Raw genomic sequence first — 26,526 nt, forward strand, 5'->3', positions numbered from 1 at the left:
TGAAGCTCAAAAGCAGGTATGCACGAACTGTTAATTCTATTTACGCCCGCCACCCGCCTCGCCTCCCGGCACCAGCAGCCGGGTGAACCCCCATCCGTGTTCGTTCGGGACCTCCGTGCCCTTGCGCTCACCTGCAACGCGCCAACAGTCTCCGCTGAGCAGAACACTGAGGCCCTGGCGCTCGATGCCTTTGTAGCCGGCATCGCTTACGTCCCAATTCGCCAACTCCTTCTGACACAAACTACCCTGACTCTGGACACGGCAGTCACTATGGCAGAGGCCCAACAGGCAGCCTATGACAATAATGCGTCCTACACGCCTGGCCAAACTTCCAATGCGCCTGCCCACGTTCTCTATGTGGCCGCTACCTCCCTGCCGCCCGCCCAGCAACAGCCCCTGCAAGTCACGGCCCACCCAGCCACACCAGCAGTAAAAATAATGCCTGGGCCCCAGTGTTACTTTTGTGGCCAGGCAAAACACCCCAGGAAACCCTGCCCTGCTAGAGATGCTACCTGTTCAGCCTGTGGCAAGAAAGGCCATTTTGCAAACGTCTGCCGCTCCACCGCTGCCTCGGGGTCCAACACCGCGGCCTGCTACTCCTGGATGCCGCCATCCTCCGTTCCCGGCTCGCTATTTGACACGTGCGACGCATGGGCGCCGCTATCTTTGATTATCCCCGGCCCGGGTTCCTTCACTTCCGGTCCGCCGCACGTCACTTCCGGCCCGCCGCCGATCGTCGCTTCCGGGCCCGCCCCGCCGCCGATCGTCACTTCCGGTCCTGCCGCAGTCGACCGAAATGCTGCAAACAACTGAGATGCAGCCAACGACAGCAACCTGGCCTCCAACAGCAGCCTACGACTCCTGGGCACCGCCACCTTCTTCCGCAGGCCGCTCCCCGGATCCGGCACCCTTCTCCAACAGCTCCACCATCGCATCCTTCGTCCTCGACCAGGACCGACCGCATCAGCTCGCCAGATCCACCATGGAGGTTCAGGTAAATTGTTTCACTGTTACCTGCCACTTCGACAGCGGCAGCACGGAGAGCTTCCTCCACCCGCTGCTCCCTCAAGGTACTACCCACGCGCAGACATATTTCCATGGCCTCCAACTCCCAGTCAGCCAAGGTTTCGGGCTACTGCGTCGTCACCCTCTCAGTGAACGGCGCGGTGTTCCAGGATTTCAAATTCATGGTCCTCCCTCACCTCTGTGCTGCCGCGATCCTCGGCCTGGACTTCCAATGCCACCTGCGCAGCCTCACCTTGCATTTTAACGGCCCCCTCCCCCCCCTCGGTCTCCAACCCCCAGTTCTTCCCTGATCTCACCCCCGGGTCCCACCTGTAGTCTCCCCAAGCTCAGGGTCCCCCCCCTTCACTGTTTGCTAATCTCACCCCGACTGCAAGCCCGTGGCTACTAAAAGTCGGCGTTACAGTTTTGGGGACCGCCAATTCATTCGAGCGGAGATTAAGCGCCTTCTCTCGGAAAAGATCATTGCTCACAGCACCAGCCCCTGGCGAGCCCAAGTGGTGGTAGTCAAGTCTAGCGAGAAACACCGCATGGTCATTGACTACAGTCAGACCATCAACCGGTACACGCTGCTTGATGCGTATCCCCTCCCCCGCATATCTGACATGGTCAACCGGATTGCACAGTACCGGGTGTTCTCCACCATAGACTTGAAATCCGCCTACCACCAGCTCCCTATCCGCCCGGAGGACCGTAACTTCACGGCCTTCGAGGCGGACAGCCGCCTCTACCACTTTCTCAGGGTACCCTTTGGCGTCACCAATGGAGTCTCGGTCTTCCAACGGGAGATGGACCGAATGGTGGACCAGAACAGACTGCGGGCTACCTTCCCGTATCTGGACAACGTCACCATCTGCAGCCACAACCAGCAGGACCATGACATCAACCTCACTAAATTCCTCCAAACTGCCAAACGCCTCAATCTCACGTACAACAAGGCAAAATGTGTTTTCGGCATCACCCGCCTCACCATACTCGGCTACGTGGTGGAGAACGGTGTCCTCGGCCCCGATCCCGACCGTCTGCGCCCCCTTCTCGAACTCCCCATTCCCACTTGCCCCAAAGAACTGAGGCGATGCCTCAGGTTCTATGCCTATTATGCCCAGTGGGTGCCCGAGTACGCTGACAAGGCCCGACCCCTCCTCCGTTCCCCCTCATTCCCCCTCCAGCCCGAGGCCTGCCAGGCCTTCCACCTCCTAAAAACCGCTATCGCCAAAGCTGCCATGCATGCGGTAGACGAGTCTGCACCATTCCAAGTCGAGAGCGATGCCTCCGACTTTGCCCTGGGTGCCACCCTCAACCAGGCGGGCAGGCCCATCGCCTTCTTTTCCCGCACACTCCAAGGCCCCGAGATCCGCCACTCCTCTGTTGAGAAGGAGGCACAGGCCATAGTGGAAGCCGTCCGGCACTGGAGGCACTACCTGGCCGGAAAACCATTTACCCTCGTTACTGACCAACGATCAGTTGCGTCATGTTCGACAACAAATAACGAGGTAAAATCAAAAATGATAAGATATTACGGTGGAGGATCGAACTCTCCACCTACAATTATAGTATCTTATACCGGCCAGGTAAGCTCAATGATCCTCCTGATGCCCTGTCCCGTAGTACTTGTGCCAACGCACAGGATGACCGACTGCGGGCACTACATAATGACCTCTGTCACCCAGGCGTCAGGCGGTTCTACCACTACACCAAGGGCCACAACCTGCCCTTCTCAGTCGAGGAGGTCAAGGCCATGACTATGGACTGCCAAGTCTGTGCGGAGTGCAAGCCGCAATTCTACAAGCCAGACAAGGCGCACCTAATCAAGGCTACCCGCCCCTTTGAACGGCTCAGCATTGACTTCAAAGGGCCCCTCCCCACCCACAACCGCAACACGTACTTCCTCAATGTCATCGAAGAGTACTCGCGGTTCCCCTTCACCATTCCCTGCCCCGACACGACCTCCGCCACCGTCATCAAATGCTGTTCGATTACCCCAATTACATTCACAGTGACCGGGGCTCCTTCTTCATGAGTGAGGAGCTGCGTCGGTACCTGCTCGCCAGGGGCGTTGCCTCGAGCAGGACGACCAGCTACAACCCCCGGGGGAACGGACAGGTGGAGAGGGAGAACGTGACAGTTTGGAAGGCCGTGCTGCTAGCCCTCAAGTCCAAAGGCCTACCAGTCTCCCGTTGGCAGGAGGCCCTCCCTGCCGCACTCCACTCGGTCCCTTTTGTGTACTGCAACGAATGCTACCCCTCATGAGCGGATGTTTCTCTTCTCCAGAAGATCGGCATCCGTGACATTGTTTCCGTCCTGGCTCCTGTCCCCGGGAGACGTCCTGCTCCGCAAGCACGTGCGGACCTCTAAGGCGGAGCCCCTGGTGGAGAGAGTCCGTCTCCTCCACGCCAACCCACAGTACGCGTACATAGCATACCCCGACGGGCGTGAGGAGACCGTCTCCATCAAGGACCTGGCCCCCTCTGGGGCCCCTGCCGCCCCCGCCCCGCAACCTCCACCCCGCTCCCTCTCTGCTCCCGTCAATCCCTCGGCCTGTTACTACTCCGTGCCAGCCGCTGTCATCCCGCAGTCTCGCCTCGAGCCAGCCGAAGCGGTGGGGGACGTCATGCCGCCTCGCAACCCAGCACCACCGACCGCACGGATACCGCCGGACACTACCTCAGCGCCGCAGCTCCGACATTCAAAGAGATCGACCAAACCCATCGTTCGTCTCGACCTCTGACGACACGGAACCTCCTGATGGACTCTGTTCGTTACTCCCTGTTTGTTCACTGTGTTTGCTACTCCATATTTTCACCCCGGACTTCCTTCTAAACAAGGGGTGAATGTGGTGATACACCACTGTACTTCCCTAGCATTGTACATCGTTATATAATAGTTGTGTGTAACGTGGTCCTGTAATCCTGTGTATTGTACTGTGTATTGTACTGTAGCTCTGTAGAGGTTCGGTCACCTGTATGTAACCTGACCTGGCCACGGAGAGCTCCGCCTTGGCCGCTCCCCCGGGAGTTAGGTATAAGACCCAGCTTCTGAGACTGGACCCATTTTGCCTGGGGTCATCTGTGTCGGGTAAGCTTCCTATGTAGTGTATTAAAGCCTTGGTTAAAGTCTCACATGTCTTTGTGGTTCTTGACGCTTAGTGCATCTCACTCCCAGTTCTCCTGGCTCTGCTTCCCCAGTCACACTCCCAGTTCTCCTGGCTCTGCTTCCCCAGTCACACTCCCAGTTCTCCTGGCTCTGCTTCCCCAGTCGCACTCCCAGTTCTCCTGGCTCTGCTTTCCCAGTCGCACTCCCAGTTCTCCTGGCTCTGCTTCCCCAGTCACACTCCCAATTCTCCTGGCTCTGCTTTCCCAGCTCACCCAATCACCTCCACCTCCTGAATTTTACCGACATCAGAGAACAGCCAGGGATGTGGAACGGAGGTGGAAGGGGAGGTGAACCAGAGGTGCAGTGGGGTGTGGGAAGGGGACAGAGGGGGTAGTGGGGGGCAGAGGAGGAGTTAGAGTTAAAAGTAGAATAAAGAAAACATTTAAAATGATTAAAATCACATTAAAACACAGTTAAAGCACTTACCTGTCATTGAGGGGACCATAAGGGATGTATCTTGAGCTCATGACATAAAAGGAGGTTTGGGTTCTCCAGAATTGCACTGCTCCATTAGGCCTTATTGATTGACTTACACTGCAGCGTTAAGAGCACAGAGTGGAATTTTCCAGCCCTGACACGAGCAGGCAATGTCCTGTGGGTGACGGGAGGACTTGGAGAGACAGTAAAAGACAATGGCTATCCACATTTTGCCCTCCGGCCTGTGATGATACCCGCGGTATTGGGGCCTGAATATCCCACCCAGAATCTGAAACACAATACACCTTGGCGGTGCTGTTAATTAAAACATTGACAATAGGACCAGGAGGAGACCATTCGGCCCTTCCAGCTTGCTCCGCCATTGAAGGTCAGATCCTGAACGTTCCACAATGTTGTCCAGACTGCGCCCATGCCTCATTAACAATTAGAAAGTCAATTTCAACAGCATTTCAAGTTGAGGGCAGGGTCGAGGGTGATGCCGATAAGAGGGAATCATGGGTTCGAACCAGGGAGGATGGATGCGAGGTGCCAGGGATGGGAGGAGAAAGGGGGAAAAGATATGAAGGATCTGTTTCTGGAGGGGAGATTTGCAAGTTTGGAGGAGCTGGGGGGTGAAGTATGGGCTCCAGCATGAGGAGTGCTTCAGGTAGCAGGTGTGGAATTTTGCAAGAAAGGTTTTCCCGAGTTTTGCAGTGGCACAATCCTCCTCGTTGTTGGAGGAGGTGCTATCGGTGTAGGGGTTGGAGAGTGAGGTTGTTTCACCGATCGACAGAAGGATTATGGAGGAGGACAATGAGTCCATGGAAGGGATTAAAGGCTACGTGGGAGGAAGAGTTGAGGGTGGGGCAGGATGAAGGATTATGGTGTGAAGTGCTGCAAAGAGTCAATGCCTCGACCTCGTGTGTGAGGTTGGTGTTGATTCAGCTAGCTGTGGTGTATAGGGCGCACCTAATGAAGGCAAGGATAAGCCGGCTGTTTGAGGGGGCAGAGGTTAGTTGCGAGCGGTGCGGGAGGGCGGAGCCCAGCCAATCATGTCCATATGTTCTGGTCTTGCCTGAAGTTGGAGAAACATTGGGGGTGGTTTTTCAGCACCAGGTCCGAGGTCCTGCATGTGGATTTGGAGCCGGGTCCCTGAGAGGCCGTATCCGGGGGTGTCAGACCAGCTGGAGCTGCAGACGGGAGCGGGGCCAGATGTTTTAGTCTTCGCCTCGTTGATTGCTCGAAGTTGGGTTCTGTTGGGATGGAGATCAGCTTCTCCTCCGGTGCCTTGGCATGGCTGGGGGAGAAGGCGTTCCTGTATTTGGAGAAGGCGAAATTTGCCCTCAGAGGAGCAAATGAGGGGTTTCACAACAGCTGGGGCTTGTTTGTTTTACATTTTGAGACCTGGTCGCTGTCAAGGGGTGGGGCTGGAGTGGTGTTGGTGAGTGGCGTTGGAGGGGAGGGGGGGTGGGGGGGGGGGGGGGGGGGGGGGGGAAGAGGGCACAGTTTGTGCACTGTTGCAAAAATGTTGAAAATTTGAATTAAAATGTTCTTAAAAAGAATTAGAAAGTAGGTTTCTTCTGAATTACAATATTGTAATGTTTTGAAGCAGAATTGATACATTTTCTGTTAGTTTCTTCAGATTGTCAATAGAACGCCAATTGTGGGAGAATGCAGAGAGAATGGCACAAAATGGTAAAATTAGTTCTGAATTTCCAGCTTACCTATTGCCTCTACGCCACAAATCTTGCCTCTGACCCATTATTAGATAATGTTCTTTGAAGTCCACGTGAAATATTCCTTCACAGTTGGCATGGACTATTAGATCTCTCATTTCCATATTCCTAACTTCATCACTTCCTAAATGCAAAATGCGAGATGTCAGATGAAACATTACTCTGATTGACCATTGTTCAATGCTTCTCAATGCATTAGCCATGTGTGGCTAATTGACAATCCAGATGTGGCGAATGACGTTTGTTACGATTCCAGTTGATTGTATAACATAAGAACTAGGAGCAGGAGTAGGCCATCTGGCCCCTCGAGCCTGCTCCACCATTCAATGAGATCATGGCTGATCTTTTGTGGACTCAGCTCCACTTTCCGGCCCGAACACCATAACCCTTAATCCCTTTATTCTTCAAAGAACTATCTATCTTTATCTTAAAAACATTTAATGAAGGAGTCTCTACTGCTTCACTGGGCAAAGAATTCCATAGATTCACAACCCTTTGGGTGAAGAAGTTCCTCCTAAACTCAGTCCTAAATCTACTTCCCCTTATTTTGAGGCTATGCCCCCTAGTTCTGCTTTCCCCGACCAGTGGAAACAACCTGCCCGCATCTATCCTATCTATTCCCTTCATAATTTTATATGTTTCTATAAGATCCCCCCCGTGTCTTCTGAATTCCAACGAGTACAGTCCCAGTCTACTCAACCTCTCCTCGTAATCCAACCCCTTCAGCTCTGGGATTAACCTAGTGAATCTCCTCTGCACACCCTCCAGCACCAGTACTTCCTTTCTCAGGTAAGGAGACCAAAACTGAACACAATACTCCAGGTGTGGCCTCACTAACACATTATTCAATTGCAGCATAACCTCCCTAGTCTTAAACTCCATCCCTCTAGCAATGAAGGACAAAACTCCATTTGCCTTCTTAGTCACCTGTTGCACCTGTAAACCAACTTTTTGCGACTCATGCACGAGCACACCCAGGTCCCTCTGCACAGCAGCATGTTTTAATATTTTATCATTTAAATAATAATCCCTTTTGCTATTATTCTGACCAAAATGGATAACCTCACATTTGTCGACATTGTATTCCATCTGCCAGACCCTAGCCCATTCATTTAACCTATCCAAATCCCTCTGCAGACTTCTGGTATCCTCTGCACCTTTTGCTTTACCACTCATCTTAGTGTCGTCTGCAAACTTGGACACATTGCCGTTGGTCCCCAACTCCAAATCATCTATGTAAATTGTGAACAGTTGTGGGCCCAACACTGATCCCTGAGGGACACCACTAGCTACTGATTGCCAACCAGAGAAACACCCATTAATCCCCACTCTTTGCTTTCTGTTAATGAACCAATCGTCTATCCATGCTACTACTTTCCCCTTAATGCCATGCATCTTTATCTTATGCAGCAACCTTTTGTGTGGCACCTTGTCAAAATAACTGGACAGGAAGATCTGAGAATGGACCCTTGGCTCAAAAGACCATCTGCAAAATTCTCCTTCGGCGGGATCCTCCGGTCCGCTGGCAGCGGGATTCCCGACGGCGTGGGGTGGCCACAATGGGAAACCCCATTGGCTGGCTGCAGGAACAGAGAATCCCGTTCCGGCAGGAGCGCGCCACGCAGACCGGAGAATCCCACCCCATAATGTTTACTTGTCTTTGAAACGTGAAAGAACAGAGCTACAGGACCGTTAATTAGTTTCAACAACAAGAAAAAAAATTATTAAACATGCAACATTGGATTATGATACAACACTCCATTACTGGCTTAGCACAGGGCTAAATAGCTGGCTTTTAAAGCAGACCAAGGAAGGCCAGCAGCGCGGGTTCAATTCCTGTACCAGCCTCCCTGAAGAGGCGCCGGAATGTGGTGACTAGGGGCTTTTCACAGTAACTTCATTTGGAGCCTACTTGTGACAACAAGCGATTTTCATTTCATTTTTTCATTTCATACTGCTCCCTTAGCTTCACAACTATACACAGAATTCAAAGTTAACATGGATTACAAAGTACATCTTAAGCTACAGTGATCTCATTGGCACAAAGTCCCTTTAAGCATACATATTGGCTGTGGTCATATACACTCACTCTGCCCTGAACCTAAATTAGTGTCTGTGGATTTCTCCTCAGAATGCCCCCAGATGATTGTCATGTGAGAGCTTCCATACTCCACTCCCAAAAGCATGCTTAAAAAATGTCTTTCACAATAAGGCTTTCCATTCGCAGTTTTCATTCCAAATTCCAGTTCAGGTTTTACAAACAGCTCCTTTAAACAAAGCTTCCACTGCACTTTTAACAGTGAATCCAGTATCCACTACTTTGGGATTTCTTTGTCGTGACTGCTGCATAAACTGTTCACAATTTCTTTAACTCTCGATTCCCAGACTGTTAAAATGATACACAAACACCTTTGTCCAGCATGAATCTAACTATAGGTTTGACCCTTGCAGGTTTGGAAATATTAAATTAAACCCACTTAAAAGTATACGTTATTTCTAATGTTAACTCATACAAATATAAATCCTTTAAAACTATATTTGTTTTCCTAACACATTGCCAATTATTAAATAAAAACAATGGACACTTACCATTGAGCATGTCAAAGAATCATAGAATGGTTGTAGTGCGGAAGAAGACCATTTGGCCCATTGTGTTTGTTCCATCTCTCCACAAGTGCAACTGAGCTCGTCCAACTGTCCTGCCATTTTCCTGTAAATGTAGTTGTTTTTCTGTTTGGTCGATTACCTAATTCCCTTTTGATAGTCACAATGGAATCAGCCTCCACACTCTCAGAGAGCGCATGCCAAAGATGCCTTTATACAGCCCCAAGATTGTAGTCAAGGGTCTATGATTTGTCAAATGGATTAAATAGCCTACCATAAAGGTAATGGTGGAACCTTCTTGCACCGAAAATGATGCTCAAAGAATCTTTTACCAAGTGGGTGTAATTCATTTCTGCGCTAGTAAGAGTGTGTGAAGCAAATGCTATCAGTCGTTCCTGTCCTGAAGACATAATGTGCAGGACTACTGCACCAATCCCATAGGGTGAGGCATCGCACGCTAATTGCAATTTCATTTTTGGATTGTAATGAACGAACAGCTCTGACTTCAGCAAAGCGTCTTTCACTTCACTGTGTGTGGTCTCGCATTCTTCTGACCACTGCCATGCCTGTTTGACACACAGCAACGTGTGCAAAGGCGTGAACCATATTTCTAAATTTGGCACAAATATACCATATCAATCCTAAAAAGAACCTTAATTATGTCACATTTTGAGAACGTGGTGTTTCTAAGATTGCTGCCATTTTCTTCAGTTCTTTGTGTAAACCGTCTTTGTCTTTGTGGATGATATGACCAAAGTAATTTATGGATGACTTGAAAAAAAATCACACCTTTCCTTCTTAACTCTTGTGTTGTGGCTCGACAGGGTAGCTTCCAATTTCTCCAAGTGTTTCCATTTTCTCGAACCAGTGATAAGTATGTCATCTCAGTAACATTGCACTCTCTTCAACCCACTTGGAATTTAAGAACAAAGAACAATACAACACAGGGACAGACCCTTCGTCCCTTCAAGCCTGTACCGGTCATGATACCACCCTTGGCCAAAACTCTCAGCACTTCCTAATGCCATATCCCTCTATACCCATCCTATACATGGCCCTCCGTTTTTGATCAATGGATCTTTGAAAAAGAGCAGGCGCAGATGTTATTCAAAAAGATAGTCTTCTGTATCAAAACAGACCTTTGTGCATCATGATGGTGTGTAGTAGCTGTGATTCAGCAGTCACATTCATCTGCAGATGTGCCTGTGAAAGATCACTTTTACTGAATATCTGTCCTCCGAAAGTCAAGCAAACAAGTCTTCAATCAATAGCAGTGGCTAATGATCTACGCAAAAAACTTGGTTAACAGTAGTTTTATAATCTCCACCAATTCTGAGCTATTCTACTTTAATGCAGGAACGATTGGTGTCACCCAATTACTTGCAGGAACAAGCTTAGGTACTCCAGCCGAGGTTGATCTCCTTGTATTGACAACATTTTCAGAGAATTTGATTTAAAGTCCATTGAATGGTGCATTTAGCGGGGTGCTACATTGCGTTATTCAACAGCACTTTGCCATTTTATTTGGCTTCGGGGAGATTCACTCCACCGAGGCTGCACTTCGAGAGATTTCCTGCTGGTGAGCTTGATCAGGGTACCATCTTGGAAGGCTGCCTCAATCGTCCCCTTTCTGGCCCCTTGTTTTTGACCCCCTCTCATCCTGCAACCTTGGAGAGGCCACCGGGAACTTCCCCTCTAACTGGTAAGGCCACATGGACCTGATCCTTGACAGTGTCAACCTGGCACCTACGCACCCTGACACAGCCATCTTGGTACCCTGGCAGTGCCACCTAGGCATCCTGACAGTGCCAGGATGGCATTGCCAGTGTGTTTGAGTGGCACTGCCAGGGTGCCAGGCTGGCAGTGCCAATGTGCCCATGAGCCAGAGGGAGTGCCAGGGTACCATCCTGCCCTATCCCCAGGCACCCGGGCTCTCCAATGGCCTGGGAGACTCCACCCATGGTGCATTTACTACTGTCCACAATTGCACTGGCGAGGTGTCCCAGGCATGGCCGTTGAGTCCCAGATGCCAAGCGAATGTATATTTAAATGAGCCCAATGGCTTATTTAAATATGCTGATTTGGATCATGCCCAGTGAGGGAATCTCTCAAGATTCTGTTGAATCCCGCGAGACGTCTTGAATGTCGCAAATCTCATGAGAGGCTGAATCGCGCCCTTATCTTTAGCTTTTGCATTAGCTCGGTTTTGCTGTCTCATGAGTGATCTTGAGCTTCATCCACTAATTGGTAGACACAACTGGATTGTTTACTTGTGATGTTCTTCTTGGTATAGACGTTTTCTGAGCCCAACACCATTTGGCGATGTGACCCTTCTTACCACAGTTTTTGCACGTATTTGATTTACTCCAGCGTTCGCCCGTTGAGTGCCAACCGGTGTACAACAGTGTCATGCTTGCAACTTTGCAGCCTTGAAGTATCCGTTTTGTGGATCTTTGCTCAGCCCCTATCGGAGACATTTCTCCGCGTTGCAAGCTCCATAGATGTGGAAAGTTCTACAGCAGCTTTCAGAATCAAATCACTTACAGTAAGCAGCTTCTTGTGAGTTGCTTCACTGTGTAACACACAAACCAGCCGGACTCAAAGAGTATCATCAAGTGCTGTACCAATTTCACAATATCTAGCTAATATTCTCTTAAAGACACTATAAACTGCAAAATATTTTCACCTTCTTCCAGACTACGATCGTGGAATCAGAACAATTCTACAATCAATAACATTCTGGAGAGAAATATCCCTCGAAAGGTTTTAATAATTCACTTAAGGACTTGTTTCCTGGTTTTGATGGCTGAACAAGATTCGGTAGCAACGTTCGACAGCCGAGTTGAGAAATGTTGCGACCTTCTAGGTCCTCCAGTGTCTGATTAGCTATTAAAAACAATTGGAATCTTTCTTCATACACATTCCATTTTTCATAATCCTCATCAAACGTGTCCGTAGCACCCATTTTCCCACCATTTCTGGATCCAGGCTCCTTGGTTCTACACTTCTGTCTGCGTTGGAAAGTATGGCACAAGCAACTCTTTGAACAAGCAACTAAAAATCTTTCCCCTTTTTGCTTGAGTATTTTGACTTTTCTACTGAGTAATGGCCTCTGCAGAATTGGCAAACTTTGAACTCCCGGGCTAGGTTCTCCACTGGCGGGATTCTCACTGGCCCAGGGATTTCCCGATGGCGTGGGGCAGCCCACAATGAAAAACCCAATTGGCTGGCTGGAGGGACAGAGAATCCCACTGCTGGAGGGGGCGCGCCGCACCAGAAAACTGGTGCAGCAGGGCAGAGAATCTCGCTCCCACCCTCCCTGCAGTCAGTGTAGCTTTGCCATGAACCCAGTCGATGCAGCCCAGACCCCACTCACTTCAATGCAAGCAAGTCTTCCCCAATTGTCGATCTGCTTACTCACAACTGCTGTCGAAAACTTTATCAAATTTTTATATTGGCAGCAGTGCTTTTCCCAATGTCTGTGCATGTGCAAGGCTGGACCCAAGAATCTTCCGTTGCTCCTGATGCCACCCCATGGACTGCAGCATTTCAAGACGGCAGGACACCATGACCGTCTCAAGGTCAATTAGGGATGCACAATTAGTCTTTGCTTTGCCAGCAATCCCGATAACTCATGAATTAATTCGAAAAAAATGAAGAAAGCTGGCAACTTATCATACGACTTTGGTCTTGACTCCAGACTGAATTGAAACTCAAGTCAATACTTCATTAAAATATGAACAATCCCAGCCACTTGTGAAAGTGTTATGTTTTGACTGTGGCACAATGGTTAGCACTGCTGCGTCACAGCTCCAGGGACCCGGGTTCAATTCCGGCCTCGGGTGACTGTGTGGAGTTTGCACTTTCTCCCCGTTGTAGTGATCTCTGTATGTGCATGTACATAAGGGGTTAATGTGTAATCAGTAGCACCAGGGGCGGGATTCTCCCCTACCTGGTGGGGCGGGGGGTCCCGGCGGGATGGAGTGGCGGGAACTACTCCGGCGTCGGGCCGCCCCAATGGTGCGGAAGTCTCCGCACCTTTAGGGGCCACGCCCTCACCTCGAGGGGCTAGGCCCGTGCCGGAGTGGTTTCCGCTCCACCGGCTGGCGTGGAAGGCCTTTGGCGCCACGCCAGACAGGGCTGAAAGGACTTCGCCAGCCTGCGTAAGTCCGCGCATATGCGGGAGCGTCAGCGGCTGCTGATGTCATCCCCGCGCATGCGCAGTGGAGGGGCTCTCTTCCACCTCCGCCATGGCGAAGACCACGGCGAAGGCGGAAGAAAAAGAGTGCTCCCATGGCACAGGCCCGCCCGCGGATCGGTGGGCCCCTATTGCGGGCCCGGCCACCGTGGGGGCACCCCCCGGGGCCAGATCGCCCCGCGCCCCCCCCCAGGACCCCGGAGCCCGCCCGCGCCGCCTGCTCCCGCCGGTAAAGTAGGTGGTTTAATCCACGCCGGCGGGAGAGGGTTGACAGCAGCGGGACTTCGGCCCATCGCGGGCCGGAGAATCGCCGGGGGTGGGCCCGCCGACCGGCGTGATTCCCGCCGCCCGGCGCGGCGCAATTCCCGCCCCAGCCGAACCTCTGGTGGCGGAGAATTCGGGACACGGCGGGGGCGGGATTCACGCCAGCCCCCGGCGATTCTCCGACCCAGCGGGGGGGTCGGAGAATCCCGCCCCAGATGATCACTAGGGGGCAGGACCAACAGGGGTATAAAGGCAACCACATTGTGTCTCTCTCTGTCTCTTTTGGATGGACTGTGACCAGGACAGGAGTATCAGATTAGCTCAGATGGTTAGTGTAGTTAAGCGTAGTTATTGTAGTTAAATCTTGTTAACCTTATCACTAGTATCAATGTTAAAGTAAAGAACTCACGCAATTATTGTTATAGTTACTCAATAAACCTTTTGTTACGACTGGAAGAGTTTGAGTCTTCTTCATCAAGATTCAGAAGACCTCATCAGTAACCAAGGTTTGAGTAACACAAATTACACTCCGTAGTATATCAAACCACACAGAGAAGTGCAATAAAAAATAATACAGGAGCGTAATAATAGACCCGTGTCTGCGTCGGTTTCCTCCGGGTGCTCCAATTTCCTCCCACAGTCCAAAGATATGGAGCAGGATTCTCCGACCCACCGCCAGGTCGGAGAATCAGCAGGGGCCGGCGTGAATACCGCCCCCGCCAGCCGCCGAATTCTCCAGCACTGGAGATTAGGCAGGGGCTGGAATCGCGCCATGCCCGTCGGCGGGCCCCCTCTGACGATTCTCCGGCCCGCAATGGGCCGAATTCCCGCTGCTTCTATGCAGGTCCCTCCGGCGTAGTTTGAACCAGGTCCCTTACAGGCAGGATGTGGTGGCGCGGGCGGGCTCCGGGGTCCTGGGGAGGGCGCAGGGCGATCTGGCGCTGGGGGGTGCCCCACGGTGGCCTGGCCCGCGATTGGGGCCCACCGATCCACAGGCAGGCCTGTGCCGTTGGGGCACTCTTTTCCTACGCGTCAACCATCAGCCTCCGCCATGGCCGATGAGTAGGTGAAGCCCCCCCTGCGCATGCACAGGGATGACGTCAGCAGCCACTGACGCTCCCGCACATGCGCAGACTCGCGGCGGCCGGCGGAGTCCCTTTCGCCCCGGCTGGCGTGGCGCCAAAGGCCTTTCACGCCAGTCGACATGGCGCCAACCACTCTGGGGCGGGCCGAGCCCCTAAAGGTGCGGAGGACTCACGCCACTCCGTCCCGCCGGGACCACCTGCCCTGCCGGGTAGGGTAGGGAAAGGGGCTTGGCGCTACGCCAACTGGCGCTGAATGGCCTCCGGCAGCCGGCACGAGTTGGCGCATGCACGGGAGCGCCAGTGTGTGCTGGCATCATCCCCGTGCATGCTCAGAGGGCTTCGTTTCCGCACCAGCAATGGCGGACTGCTACAGCCGCCGGTGCGGAACAATAGAGTGCCCCCACGGCACAGGTCAGCCGGCAGATTGATAGCCCCGAGCGCAAGCCAGGCCACCGTGAGGGCACCTCCTGGGGCCAGATCCCCCCGCGCCCCCCAAGAACCCCAGAGGCCGCCCACGCCGCCAGGGCCGCCAGTAAGGGACCTACTCCAATTTACGCCGGCAGCACTGGCAAAGACAGGCGGGACTTCAGCCCATCGCTGATCACATTCTTGTGAAGCACTTCAGAATGTTTTGCTATGTTAAAGGTGCTATACAAATGCAAGTTATTGCAAGCCAATAATTCTCATTCAACTTTCCATGGTATTGTTCTATGTTGATCGAGTGAGCAGGTATCACTAATAGTATCTGGGGTTAGTGTTTTCTATTGTATTTAATATTAATGCCCAAGAATATTCATTATTTCTTTTTCTTTTAGCGTGCTTGCTCTCTTTTTGGTCAAGTTCAAGGACATGAAAATAACTCACCTCGCTTTATCACTTCCAGAACTTCCATTTTGTAGTATATGTAATTGTCTTTCTTTTTCTTCTCATGAAATGTTACGTTAAAAACTAAAAGAGATAAAAAGGATTTTAAAAGAATAATGTTAAATATTGCTGTTCGTGCACCATTTGTACCATACAAGCTGAGGCTTTGCTCATGAATGTTAAGCAGGGTTACAATGTTTTGCCTCTAACCAGGAAAGTGTCTTCTCTAAATGCATCAAAATGAGTGTAGACAATCAGTGGATGATTCTTATCGTTATTGCCTCCTCGAGTTACGGCCTTCTCAAGCAGATTGTTCTTAATGCATTTCATGGTAAATTTGAAATCAGACTGATTTTAAAAAATATCTATTTTTCAGTCTGGCACGGAACATGAGACATTTTTCAATGCCGTACATGCATTGTGAACATGTTTCCAATTATTTAACATTTCATTAAATTTCAGCAATTTAAACATGTCGCAGTCAATGTCATGATGATAAGCACTATAGATACAATGATAAACAATGATACAATGGTGGGGTATGTACCATGCCCTTTCAGGAATCAGTCCAACAGACTGATCAGATTTGCAAAACAGGTGAATGATAAATTTACCAAAATCAGTTTTAGACTCGCACGCTTTCTTGTTACGATCATCAGCAAAGACACGTGATGCAAGCATTTTGACTGTTGCGCAACTTCCTACAAATGCAAAAAGAAAAGGAAATGTGAAGTATCTCTGTTTCAGTTCAAGAAATCTGGGATTAAAAGTCTAATGATGACCATGAAATCATTGTCGATTGTCGTAAAAACACATCTGGTTCACTAATGCCCTTCAGGGAAGGAAATCTGCCGTCCTTATCCTGTCTGGCCTACATGTGACACCAAACCCACAGGAAATGTGGTTGACGCTTAGCTGACCCTTCAGGGGCAATTCGAGACGGGCAATAAATGCTGGCACAGTCCCCTGTCCCATGAACGAATGAAAAAAAAAAATTCAAATAACTGATTAAAATAAAACTGAAAAACTCTGAATGGTCAACCGCCTTCATTATTTGTTTAATTAGCTGATTGATTGATTGATATTTTATTGTCACATGTAGCGAAGTACAGTAAAAAGTATTTTTATGCGGTCAAGGCAACTTACACAGTACGTACATAGTAGACAAAAGAATAATCAACAGAGTGCATTGACAAATGGTAAATCAACAAATAGTGATTGGTTACAGTGCGGAACAAGGGCCAAACAAAGCAAATACATGAGCAAGAGCAGCATAGGGTTTCGTGAATAGTGTCCGTGGGGGAGACGTTGAGGAGTCTAGTAGCTGTGGGGAAGAAGCTGTTACTATGTCTGGATGTGCGGGTCTTTAGACTTCTGTATCTGCTGCCTGATGGAAGGGTCTGGAAGAAGGCAAATCCTGGGTGGGAGGGGTCTCTGAGAAGGCTATTTGCCTTCCTGAGGCAGCGGGAGGTGTAGACAGAATCAATGGGAAGATGGCAAGCTTGTGTGATGCATTGGGCTGAGTACACCACACTCTTCGATCTTGGGCCGAGCAGTTACCATACCAAGCTGTGATGCAGCCAGACAGGATACTCTCTATGGCACATCTGCAGAAGATTGTGAGAATCAATGCAGCCATGCTGAATTTCTTTTGCTTCCTAAGAAGTAGAGACGTTGTTGGGCTTTCTTGACTGTTGCATCAACTGAGTGGACTAGGACAGACTGTTGGTGATGGTGACCCCCAGGAACATAAAGCTATCGCCCATCTCCATTCCGGAGCCATTGATGTAGATGGGGGGCGGGGGGGGGCAGTCCTGCTACACTTCCTGAAGTCAATAATCAGTTCCTTGGTCTTTCCAACATTTAGAGAGAGGTTGTTTTCGGTGCACCATGCAACCGGACCACCAAGAGGAAACCCACACACACACGGGGAGAACGTGCAGACTCTGCACAGATAGTGAACCAAGCCAGGAATCAAACCTGGGACCCTGGAGCAATGAAGCAATTGTGCTAACCATTATGCTACTGTGGTGCCCCAATCTCTAACCTCCCTGACCTTCCCCTGTATCTTTTGATTCCCATCGTGATTGTGGTTGATATCTCTTTGTTAGCCCCTGAACAAGTTTAAGTAGAGCCTACACCCCATGTGAACCTCAGCCCTTACCATAGAATCATAGATTATCATAGAATTTACAGTGCAGAAGGAGGCCATTCGGCCCATCGAGTCTGCACCAGCTCTTGGAAAGAGCACCCTATCCAAGGTAAACACCTCCACCCTATCCCCATAACCCAGTAACCCCACCCAACACTAAGGGCAATTTTGGACACGAAGGGCAATTTATCATGGCCGATCCACCTAACCTGCACACCTTTGGACTGTGGGAGGAAACCGGAGCACCCGGAGGAAACCCACGGGCACACGGGGAGAACGTGCAGACTCCGCACAGACAGCGACCCAAGCCGGAATCGAACACGGGACCCTGGAGCTGTGAATCAATTGTGCTATCCACAGTGCTGCCCAGTTTGAGATCACTTGCACAGCTTCCCAAAACCTTTGGATAGCTCCATAATACCTTTCCCCAAACGTAGGCTGCAGATGGTTCCCCTGACTGACTGTGCCCTCTGTAGCCCAGTATGTTGCCAGACACCCCATGGACCGAGGTGTATGATGTTACAACAATGTTCTGCGCACAAATGCCGGGCACAACTGAGTCTGGGCAGACATGCCCTCCCCATCCCTGGACTAGAACCAGCACAGTCCCTACAAGCTCAACAGTAAAAACTGAAATGCTTTTTCACTCAGCAATCCTCCCATTCTAGTCCCAAGTGCTTTATGTCATTTTGTAACATAATCTTCCCCCCCCCCTCCAATCCTGGCACTGAGGACTCTATCTCCCTCACATCCCCCACCCCGTCATGTGTCCAAGTGCATCCTTACCTTTCTCAACCCTTCAGTGAAGACGTTACCCTGCAGAACATTAAAGGCCACCCCACCTCCGTCCCCTCCATTCCCACTTTCCCGCTGGTCTGGTAGGTAGGATTTGCATGTGACACTACCCTACAAATGATGTGATGTTGCCTGCGAATCCTGCCACTGATTACAGCAAGTGCTGCATGATGCAAGGTCGGCAAACGAACCTCAAAATCATGAGCAAGTAAAGGTGACCGGGTGCATGTCGCTGTTACATCATTGTGAAATACATTGGTCTAAATGCACGCCAATGTGTCCTGATGATCTAGTGTAGGGGATGGTTCTGGCAAGCAACCCTTATATTGAGCTACAGATTTATTGAAATGGCATTCCCAATGTGGTGCAGCAGAAAACGTGGCCAGTCACAAACCAATCTTTATCATTCTCATGATACATTCCGCTCCCACGCGCCAAGAGAGCAGAGAATCCCGGCCATTAACTGTGTTTCCCTCTCCACCGATGCTGCCAGACCTGTTGAGTATTCCCAGCATTTTCTGTTTTATTTCAGGATCCCAGCATCCTAAATATTTTGCTTTTGTTATGGAATCTAAAAAATGCTTTTATATGGCTGATTCTAATCTTTTTTGTGTACAATCTGTAATTGTAAGCCTCTATTATGCTACAAATTCTATTTTGTTGATAAGTGCTGCCCTATCGAATTGTGGTGGTGGATGAAATGTCGGCAACCATTTCATTTGCTGCTAGATTTTAATGAACGCTAATTTCTTTTTCATTGTTTTCATAAACTCTTCAAAGAAAATTTCTCCACACATCGTTTACATATATCTAAGTGTCCTGTCTCTTCTATTCTGGCCTTGTTGCTAGTTTATGAAAACAGTGGTATGTTAATGTGAGATATTCAACTTTGATAATGGACTCACATAAGCAACTTTTCTAAAGAAGCAGGTTGAAACAAAGACACTGACTTCAGAAGGCTGCCACAGGTCACCTGACATGCCGGCAACTGCATCTGGTCATTTTCTGGACGTTTCCAATGTGGATTACGGCTAAGACATGCAAGATCTCACAGCTGTTAATGTCAAACATTACATCAGACATGGATGCCGCCATTTGGCAGCATGGTAGCATTGTGGATAGCACAATTGCTTCATAGCTCCACGGTCCCAGGTTCGATTCCGGCTTGGGTCACTGTCTGTGCGGAGTCTGCACATCCTCCCCGTGTGTGCGTGGGTTTCCTCCGGGTGCTCCGGTTTCCTCCCACAGTCCAAAGATGTGCAGGTTAGGTGGATTGGCCATGGTAAATTGCCCTAGTGTCCAAAATTGCCCTTAGTGTTGGGTGGGGTTACTGGGTTATGGGGATAGGGTGGAGGTGTTGACCTTGGGTCGGGTGCTCTTTCCAAGAGCCGGTGCAGACTCGATGGGCCGAATGGCCTCCTTCTGCACTGTATAATCTAAATTCTAAATTCTAAAAAAAAAATTTGCATCACTACTAAAGCCATCCATCATGTCAGAGGCAGAGAGCCGGCAGTGACAATAGTTACTTTGGAGCTGTTGATATGTTCTTCCTAGATCATTACTTTGAAGAATGGGTCAGCCAGAAGTGATAGCTTGGACATTAAATAACTAATCACTGAGGCCACAACACAACTTTCAAGATTTTTCCAGATATGAGCCAACTGATTACTTTCTGTGGAATACTCAATCACTGTGGAGATAGGTCCTATGGTTTGGATCACCATTTTTAAATGTATCTTATTCTGAAACTCTGCTCGCTAGGGAAGTCTGGAGAAAAAATATCTGAAGGCAGCAACAAAGCTGCTTACGCCTCTCTCTCTCGTTCAACTAAAATGAACCCTGCCTGCTTAAATCAGACTGTGAAAAGCAGATAGAGAAATTCTAAAGGAAACTTCAAACCCCAAAGGAGTGTATCCAGGAGGAAAACCCAAGGAGCACAGCCCTAACAACTGTCTCAGCCATGAACCACATTGAAGGACTTGTAGTCAGTGAACTCTTTGTATCTTTGCTTTTTATCATTGAACCTTCATTTGCCCAAAAGTTAACCCTGTCGAGTTTTGCATGTGTGTGTGTGTGTTGCAACAGTAAGGACATATTTTACCATTTTATTGAAAAACAAATACATATAACTTTACCTGGGTGTGTTCTTAAAGAACAAGGAAACCTAACCCCTTTAACTCAAGAAATTCAGTCAGACTGAGCTCTTTGCAATCAGGACATAAACAGTTAAGTACTTTCACTGAATTCGCACATTCATCTTTTATAGATTTCAAAAACACCTGATAAGATCAACATAGGAGCAGATAAAGAGAGTGAATTCTTGTACCCTTCCTCACTTGTTCATAACAAATATGAAATTTAAGCATATATTCATGAGTGACACAAAGGTCTAACACAGAAGTATTAGGTAATGGACAAAATGCAGTCTAGGATCAATGGTTTTATATTGCACAGTGACTATGTTTGAAACAGGGAGCTATGCTCAAGGGAGCTTGGGTTAACTGCAACTTTCCTATTTCCATCCCATGTCTCTGGAAATGCAACTCAGCAAGAGATGAACAGATTGCAGATTTACCGACATAGATTTGTTACCACCATTAAGTGCATATTTATACCAAATGATTCAAATGAAATGGATTCTCCATGCTATTAAAGCTGGCTTAAGTCATGTTTGTACTGATAACGGAGTCACAGCAATTGGTCTATGCACATCAGTTGGTGTTAACATTAACAGAATTTTATCCCGTGGAGATTGCATTATTGAAAATCACAGTACTGTCGATCATTTCAACTTAGATTATATTCCAGATATAATGAGTGAACAAATAGTACATTAAATGAAAAAATAAACTCATGTAATAAGTATGACTGAATCCTACCTTCTGCGCATCTGCAAACATCACCCCAACAGATTTTGCTGAGCATGGTACTGTTTTCATTGACATTGTAGAATTTAGTGCAACTATTCACTGCATGTAGATAACAAAAATGACATGAATATAATATTACAGTTAAGACAAGGAATATAAAAAATTTACAAACAATTTATTAACATAACGAAAATGACTCCCAAAAATTGCCATAAGTTTTTAAATTCAGAACAATTGGAAATGGAGCCCCAAAAATATTGTTTGCTATGTTAATGGTACAAACGTTCTTTGTCCACAAACAAAAAAAAAAGACCAAATTCCGATAAATTAATGAAATGAAAATGGCTTATTGTCACGAGTAGGCTTCAATGAAGTTACTGTGAAAAGCCCGTAGTCGCCACATTCCGGCACCTGTTCAGGGAGGCTGGTACGGGAATTGAACCGTGCTGCTGGCCTGCCTTGGTCTTTAAAAGCCAGCGATTTAGCCCAGTGAGCTAAACTAGCCCCCGTGAGCTAAACCAGCCCCTATTTTGTAGCAAAGAACACGCAGAGATCCCTGACGTTGGCATTCTTCCTCTTTTGAGCATTGGGTCGAGTTTTATTATATTTGCAAGTCAATAAATATAATAAGCTTTACAGCTGAATTTTTAAAAAATAGATTCAGAGTACCCAATTCTTTTTGCCAATTAAGGGGAAATTTAGCGTGGCCGATCCACCTCCCCTGCACATCTTTGGGTTGTGGTGGTGAGACCCACGCCGACACGGGGAGAATGTGCAAACTCCACACGGATAGTGACCCACGGCCAGGGTCGAACCTGGGTCATTGGCGCCACGAGGCAGCAGTGCTAACCACTGTGCCGCCCTGCCGCCCCTTTACAGTTGAATGTTATTTTAAAAATCTTCACTTCCTTTCCTTTTTGATAGCTCTCTTGTATGCTTCTTGTCATATTTCCCTTACAACGTATACAGTGAAATCAGGATGAGTCAAGCTCAGAGAACAAAGGTATGGTTATGTCAAACCATTTCCGCCAATAGAATAGTAAATCCTACAGAATAGTGCTCATGATAAGCTACAATTCTGCATTAATAACTCAGGAATAGCTGAACCTGTCTAAGCTTGTCAGGACAGATTTTGTATTTTGGAGAGGTGAAACAGCCTCATCGGTGACAAGTGGTAAGAACCAGCTTTGGAATAAGTTGGTTCGATTGGTAGGCTAGCAACCTGCGAGTTGGTCAGGGACAGTGTTGTGCCTGACAACAGCCAGTGATTGGTTCCTGCGTAATGCGTTCAGAGAGAGCTGGGCAGAAGTGTTTCGATACCGTGGGCAGCACGGTAGCATTGTGGATAGCACAATTGCTTCACAGCTCCAGGGTCCCAGGTTCGATTCCCGGCTTGGATCACTGTCTGTGCGGAGTCTGCACGTTCTCCCCGTGTGTGCGTGGGTTTCCTCTGGGTGCTCCGGTTTCCTCCCACAGTCCAAAGATGTGCGGGTTAGGTGGATTGGCCATGATAAATTGCCCTTAGTGTCCAAAATTGCCCTTAGTGGGGTTACTGGGTTATGGGGATAGGGTGGAGGTGTTGACCTTGGGTAGGGTGCTCTTTCCAAGAGCCGGTGCAGACTCGATGGGCCGAATGGCCTCCTTCTGCATTGTAAATTCTATGATCTTGGAAGTGAAAGGAACAATCTCTCCCTCTCTACTGAAGTAAAGAACTGCTTTGCTGTTGTAAAACCAGTGAATGACTGGCACATCTTTGCTGTCAACTTGAACTAATCCTGAATCTAATAATAATAATCACTTATTGTTACAAGTAGGCTTCAATGAAGTTACTGTGAAAAGCCTCTAGTCGCCACATTCCGGCACCTGTTCGGGGAGGCCGGTAAGGGAATTGAACCCGTGCTGCTGCCTTGTTCTGAATTACAAGCCAGCTGAAAGTAGACAACCTTGCCAAAGAAAAACCATCTCAAGCCTAGGAGGAAGAAGCACAAATGAAAGCTTGACCTACAGAAAGACATTAACTGGAAGCAATCCTCGTGCAGAGATCCTTTATCGTTTTATTTTTATTAATATTTTACCTTTCGATCACCCTTTCCCTCTATATTGTTCATCTATGTGTATAGATAGAAAGGGGGGGGTGTGGTTGGGAAAGGGGTATTAGACATTCATCGAATTTACAGTGCAGAAGCAGACCATTCGACCCATTGTGACTGCACCGGCCCTTGGAAAGAACACCCTACTTAAGCCCATGTCTCCACCCTATCTCCGTAACCCAGTAACCCCACCAAACCTTTTAGACAGTAAGGGGAAATTTAGCACGGCCAATCCCCCTCCCCTGCACATCTTTGGGCTGTGGGGGTGAGACCCACGCAGACACTGGGAGAATGTGCAAACTCCACCCGGCAGTGACCCGGGGCCGGGATCGAACCCGGGTCCTCAGCGCCGCAATCCACCTAACCTGCACATCTTTGGACAGTGGGAAGAAAATTGAGCACCCAGAGGAAACCCACACAGACACGGGGAGAAAGTGCAAATGCCACACAGACAGTAGCCCGAGGCCGGAACTGAACACGGGACCGTGGAGCTGCGAGGCAGCCATGCTAATCACTGTGCCATCACACCACCCTAGTTATATTTTCCTGACAGTTTAATTATAACACTGTACATAATGAAAAGTTACTTGTGTTAAACTTCCAAACCTGGTGACTGCGGTTTATTGGGCTTCGCCAAGACCTCAGGTATTTTAAAATAACATCTAATTTCACTTGAGTTGTGACTTTGGGTCAAATGGGGCTGGAATTGCCTGCGCTACAGCCTGAGTGTCGTGGCATTGCATACTAACGTTTTGTGACTCATGGACTGAAACCTCTGCACCTTGGAATTCTGCAGCCACTCTGTTTCAGTAATACTGTGTTTTTTTATTCCTTTTGCCAAAGTGAACAACTTCCAATTTTCCACATTATATTCCATCAGTCAATATTTTTGCCCACTAACTCAATGTACCTATATCCATCTGCAACCTCCTTATGTCCTCTTCACAACATACTTTCCGACCCATCTTTGTGTAATCTGAGAATTTAGCTACCAAGCATTCACTCCCCTCACCAAGCCTTCACTCCCCTCACCAAGCCTTCACTCCCCTCACCAAGCCTTCACTCCCCTCACCAAGCCTTCACGCCCCTCACCAAGCCTTCACTCCCCTCACCAAGCCTTCACTCCCCTCACCAAGCCTTCACTCCCCTCACCAAGCCTTCACTCCCCTCACCAAGCCTTCACTCCCCTCACCAAGCCTTCACTCCCCTCACCAAGCCTTCACTCCACTCACCAAGCCTTCACTCCCCTCACCAAGCCTTCACTCCCCTCAGCAAGCCTTCACTCCCCTTACCTAAGCCACTGGCATAAATTGTTAAAAGTTGAGGCCCCAGCACACATCCTGTGGGACTCCACTCATCACACCCTGCCAATCAGAAAAAGGCCCGTTTATGCATCCTTTCCAATTTCTGCCGGCCAACCAATCTTTTCCCATGCTAATATGTTGCTTTCTACACCATGAGCTTTTAGTTTCTGCAATATCCTCTGGTGTGACACCTTATCAAATATCTTCTGGAAATCCAAGTACAGCATGTCTACAGGTTCCCCTTTATCCATAGTGCATGTTACTCCTTCAAAGAACTACAATAAATTGGTTCAACATGATTTCACCCTTCACAAAACTATGCTGACTCTTACTGATTACTGCGTTTGAAATACCTTTGAAGATCCACTGAACACAAATTTGCAGGTGGATCCCCTGGGATTTGACTCACTGGGATGTCATTGTGGTTGTCAAGTAACTCATAGAATCATAGAATAGAATCCCTTGTGAATCATAGAATAGAATCCAGAGTGATCTGTGGGAGGGAACTGGAGCACCCGGAAGAAACCCACTCAGACACGGGGAGAACGGGCAAACTCCACACAGTCGTCCAAGGTCGGAATCGAACCCAGGTCCCTGCCACTGTGAGGCAGCAGTTATAGCCCATGCCACCCCAAACATAGTTTTTCTCATCTTAATATCCATCCAAAAGAAATCAAGCTAAGTCAGTAAGTCTTACAAGTACTCACCTGTATCATAATATTGATAAATCCTGGCAGAAGCTGGTTGGATAAGTCCAACTTTGAAGAACTGATGGATTTTAAATCCAAAATGAGTGTCTTCTGTATGTGAAACCTGTTTGCATTTTGAAAGAGCAAAATCAGAACTCAATTGATTAATTAAAGATCAGCCAAAAGGATTAATCTGCATATGTGAAGAAAATAGTGCAGCAAATTAGGAATATAATTCACCTGAAGATACTTAACAAGGGATTGTTTCAGTGCTAAAGACAAAACTTCACTATGCATTGAAATGCAAGTCAAGAAAAGTATTAACTCAATCCAATCTTCATAAAATACCTTTTACATTCAGACCTCAATGAAAAATGTGAATCCAATTAGCTGGCAGATTACGGGCACTGCGGTTCAGTGGACTTAGATCTCTCAACTTATTCACTTTTGGTTTCAGTTTATATTTAGCAAAAACCGATGGACTGAAGGCCTCTTTCCTGATTATGTTACACATGAAATGATATTCAATAGTCCCAGCTCACTTCTGTTGAGTACACTGTCATGATTTGGCCTAGATTAACATTCTTCCTCAGCAAGGCGACAGCAACAGCATGAAAGGGAAATACAGTAAACTGCTGGAACAGGGAACCTTGCTCTATATTTGCACTGGCTGTTCAGGTGTCATTTGATGTGGACACTCCAAGTATCACATTGCCAAGCAGCAAAACCATTCATATTAAACAGTTTAAAAGGATGAATAATGTTTACACAGTATTTTTGTTAAAACTGTATTAACCACCTTAATCCAAATGTCACAGTGGTCAGCACTGCTGCCTCACAGCGCCAGGGACCCGGGTTCAATTTTCGATTCGGGTGACAGTCTGTGTGGAATTTGCATGTTCTCCCCTTGTCTGCGTGGGTTTCCTCCGGGAGCTCTGGTTTCCTGCCACAGTCCAAAGGTGTGCAGATTAGGTGGATTGGCCCTGATAAAGCTTCCCTTCATGTCCAGGGATGTGCAGGTTTTGTGTGGTTATGGGGATAGGAGCGGGGGTTTGGGTCTAGGTAAGAGGCTCTATCGGAGGAAGGGCCAGTGCAGAATTGATAGGCTGAATGGCCTCCTTCTCCACGGATTCTATGATTCTCATACAAAAAAAATTGGACTAATAAAGTGAGTGAGCATGGTTAAGATTGGACCCAGTTTGATCTCAACTTGATGGAAGCCAGTTGGGTAGTTAGCTAAATTAACTAGGCAACTTATTTGTCAATGCCCTGCCAGCAACAA

General features: G+C 48.4%; 1 protein-coding gene across 1 annotated transcript in view; it reads right to left on the minus strand.

Moving 5' to 3' along the window:
* Positions 1 to 26,526, minus strand: part of LOC140403203 (venom factor-like) — a 259,736-nt gene that overhangs the window by 57,318 nt on the left and 175,892 nt on the right. The window contains exons 36-40 of the mRNA XM_072490955.1: positions 25,263 to 25,368; positions 21,171 to 21,260; positions 15,959 to 16,045; positions 15,345 to 15,428; positions 6,318 to 6,453 (exon numbers count right to left, since the gene is read on the minus strand). Of these exons, the coding sequence (XP_072347056.1) occupies positions 6,318 to 6,453; positions 15,345 to 15,428; positions 15,959 to 16,045; positions 21,171 to 21,260; positions 25,263 to 25,368 (503 nt within the window). The remainder of the gene's footprint in view (positions 1 to 6,317; positions 6,454 to 15,344; positions 15,429 to 15,958; positions 16,046 to 21,170; positions 21,261 to 25,262; positions 25,369 to 26,526) is intronic.

This window comes from Scyliorhinus torazame, chromosome 27 (assembly GCF_047496885.1).
Source record: "Scyliorhinus torazame isolate Kashiwa2021f chromosome 27, sScyTor2.1, whole genome shotgun sequence".
Taxonomy (NCBI): Eukaryota; Metazoa; Chordata; class Chondrichthyes; order Carcharhiniformes; family Scyliorhinidae; genus Scyliorhinus; species Scyliorhinus torazame.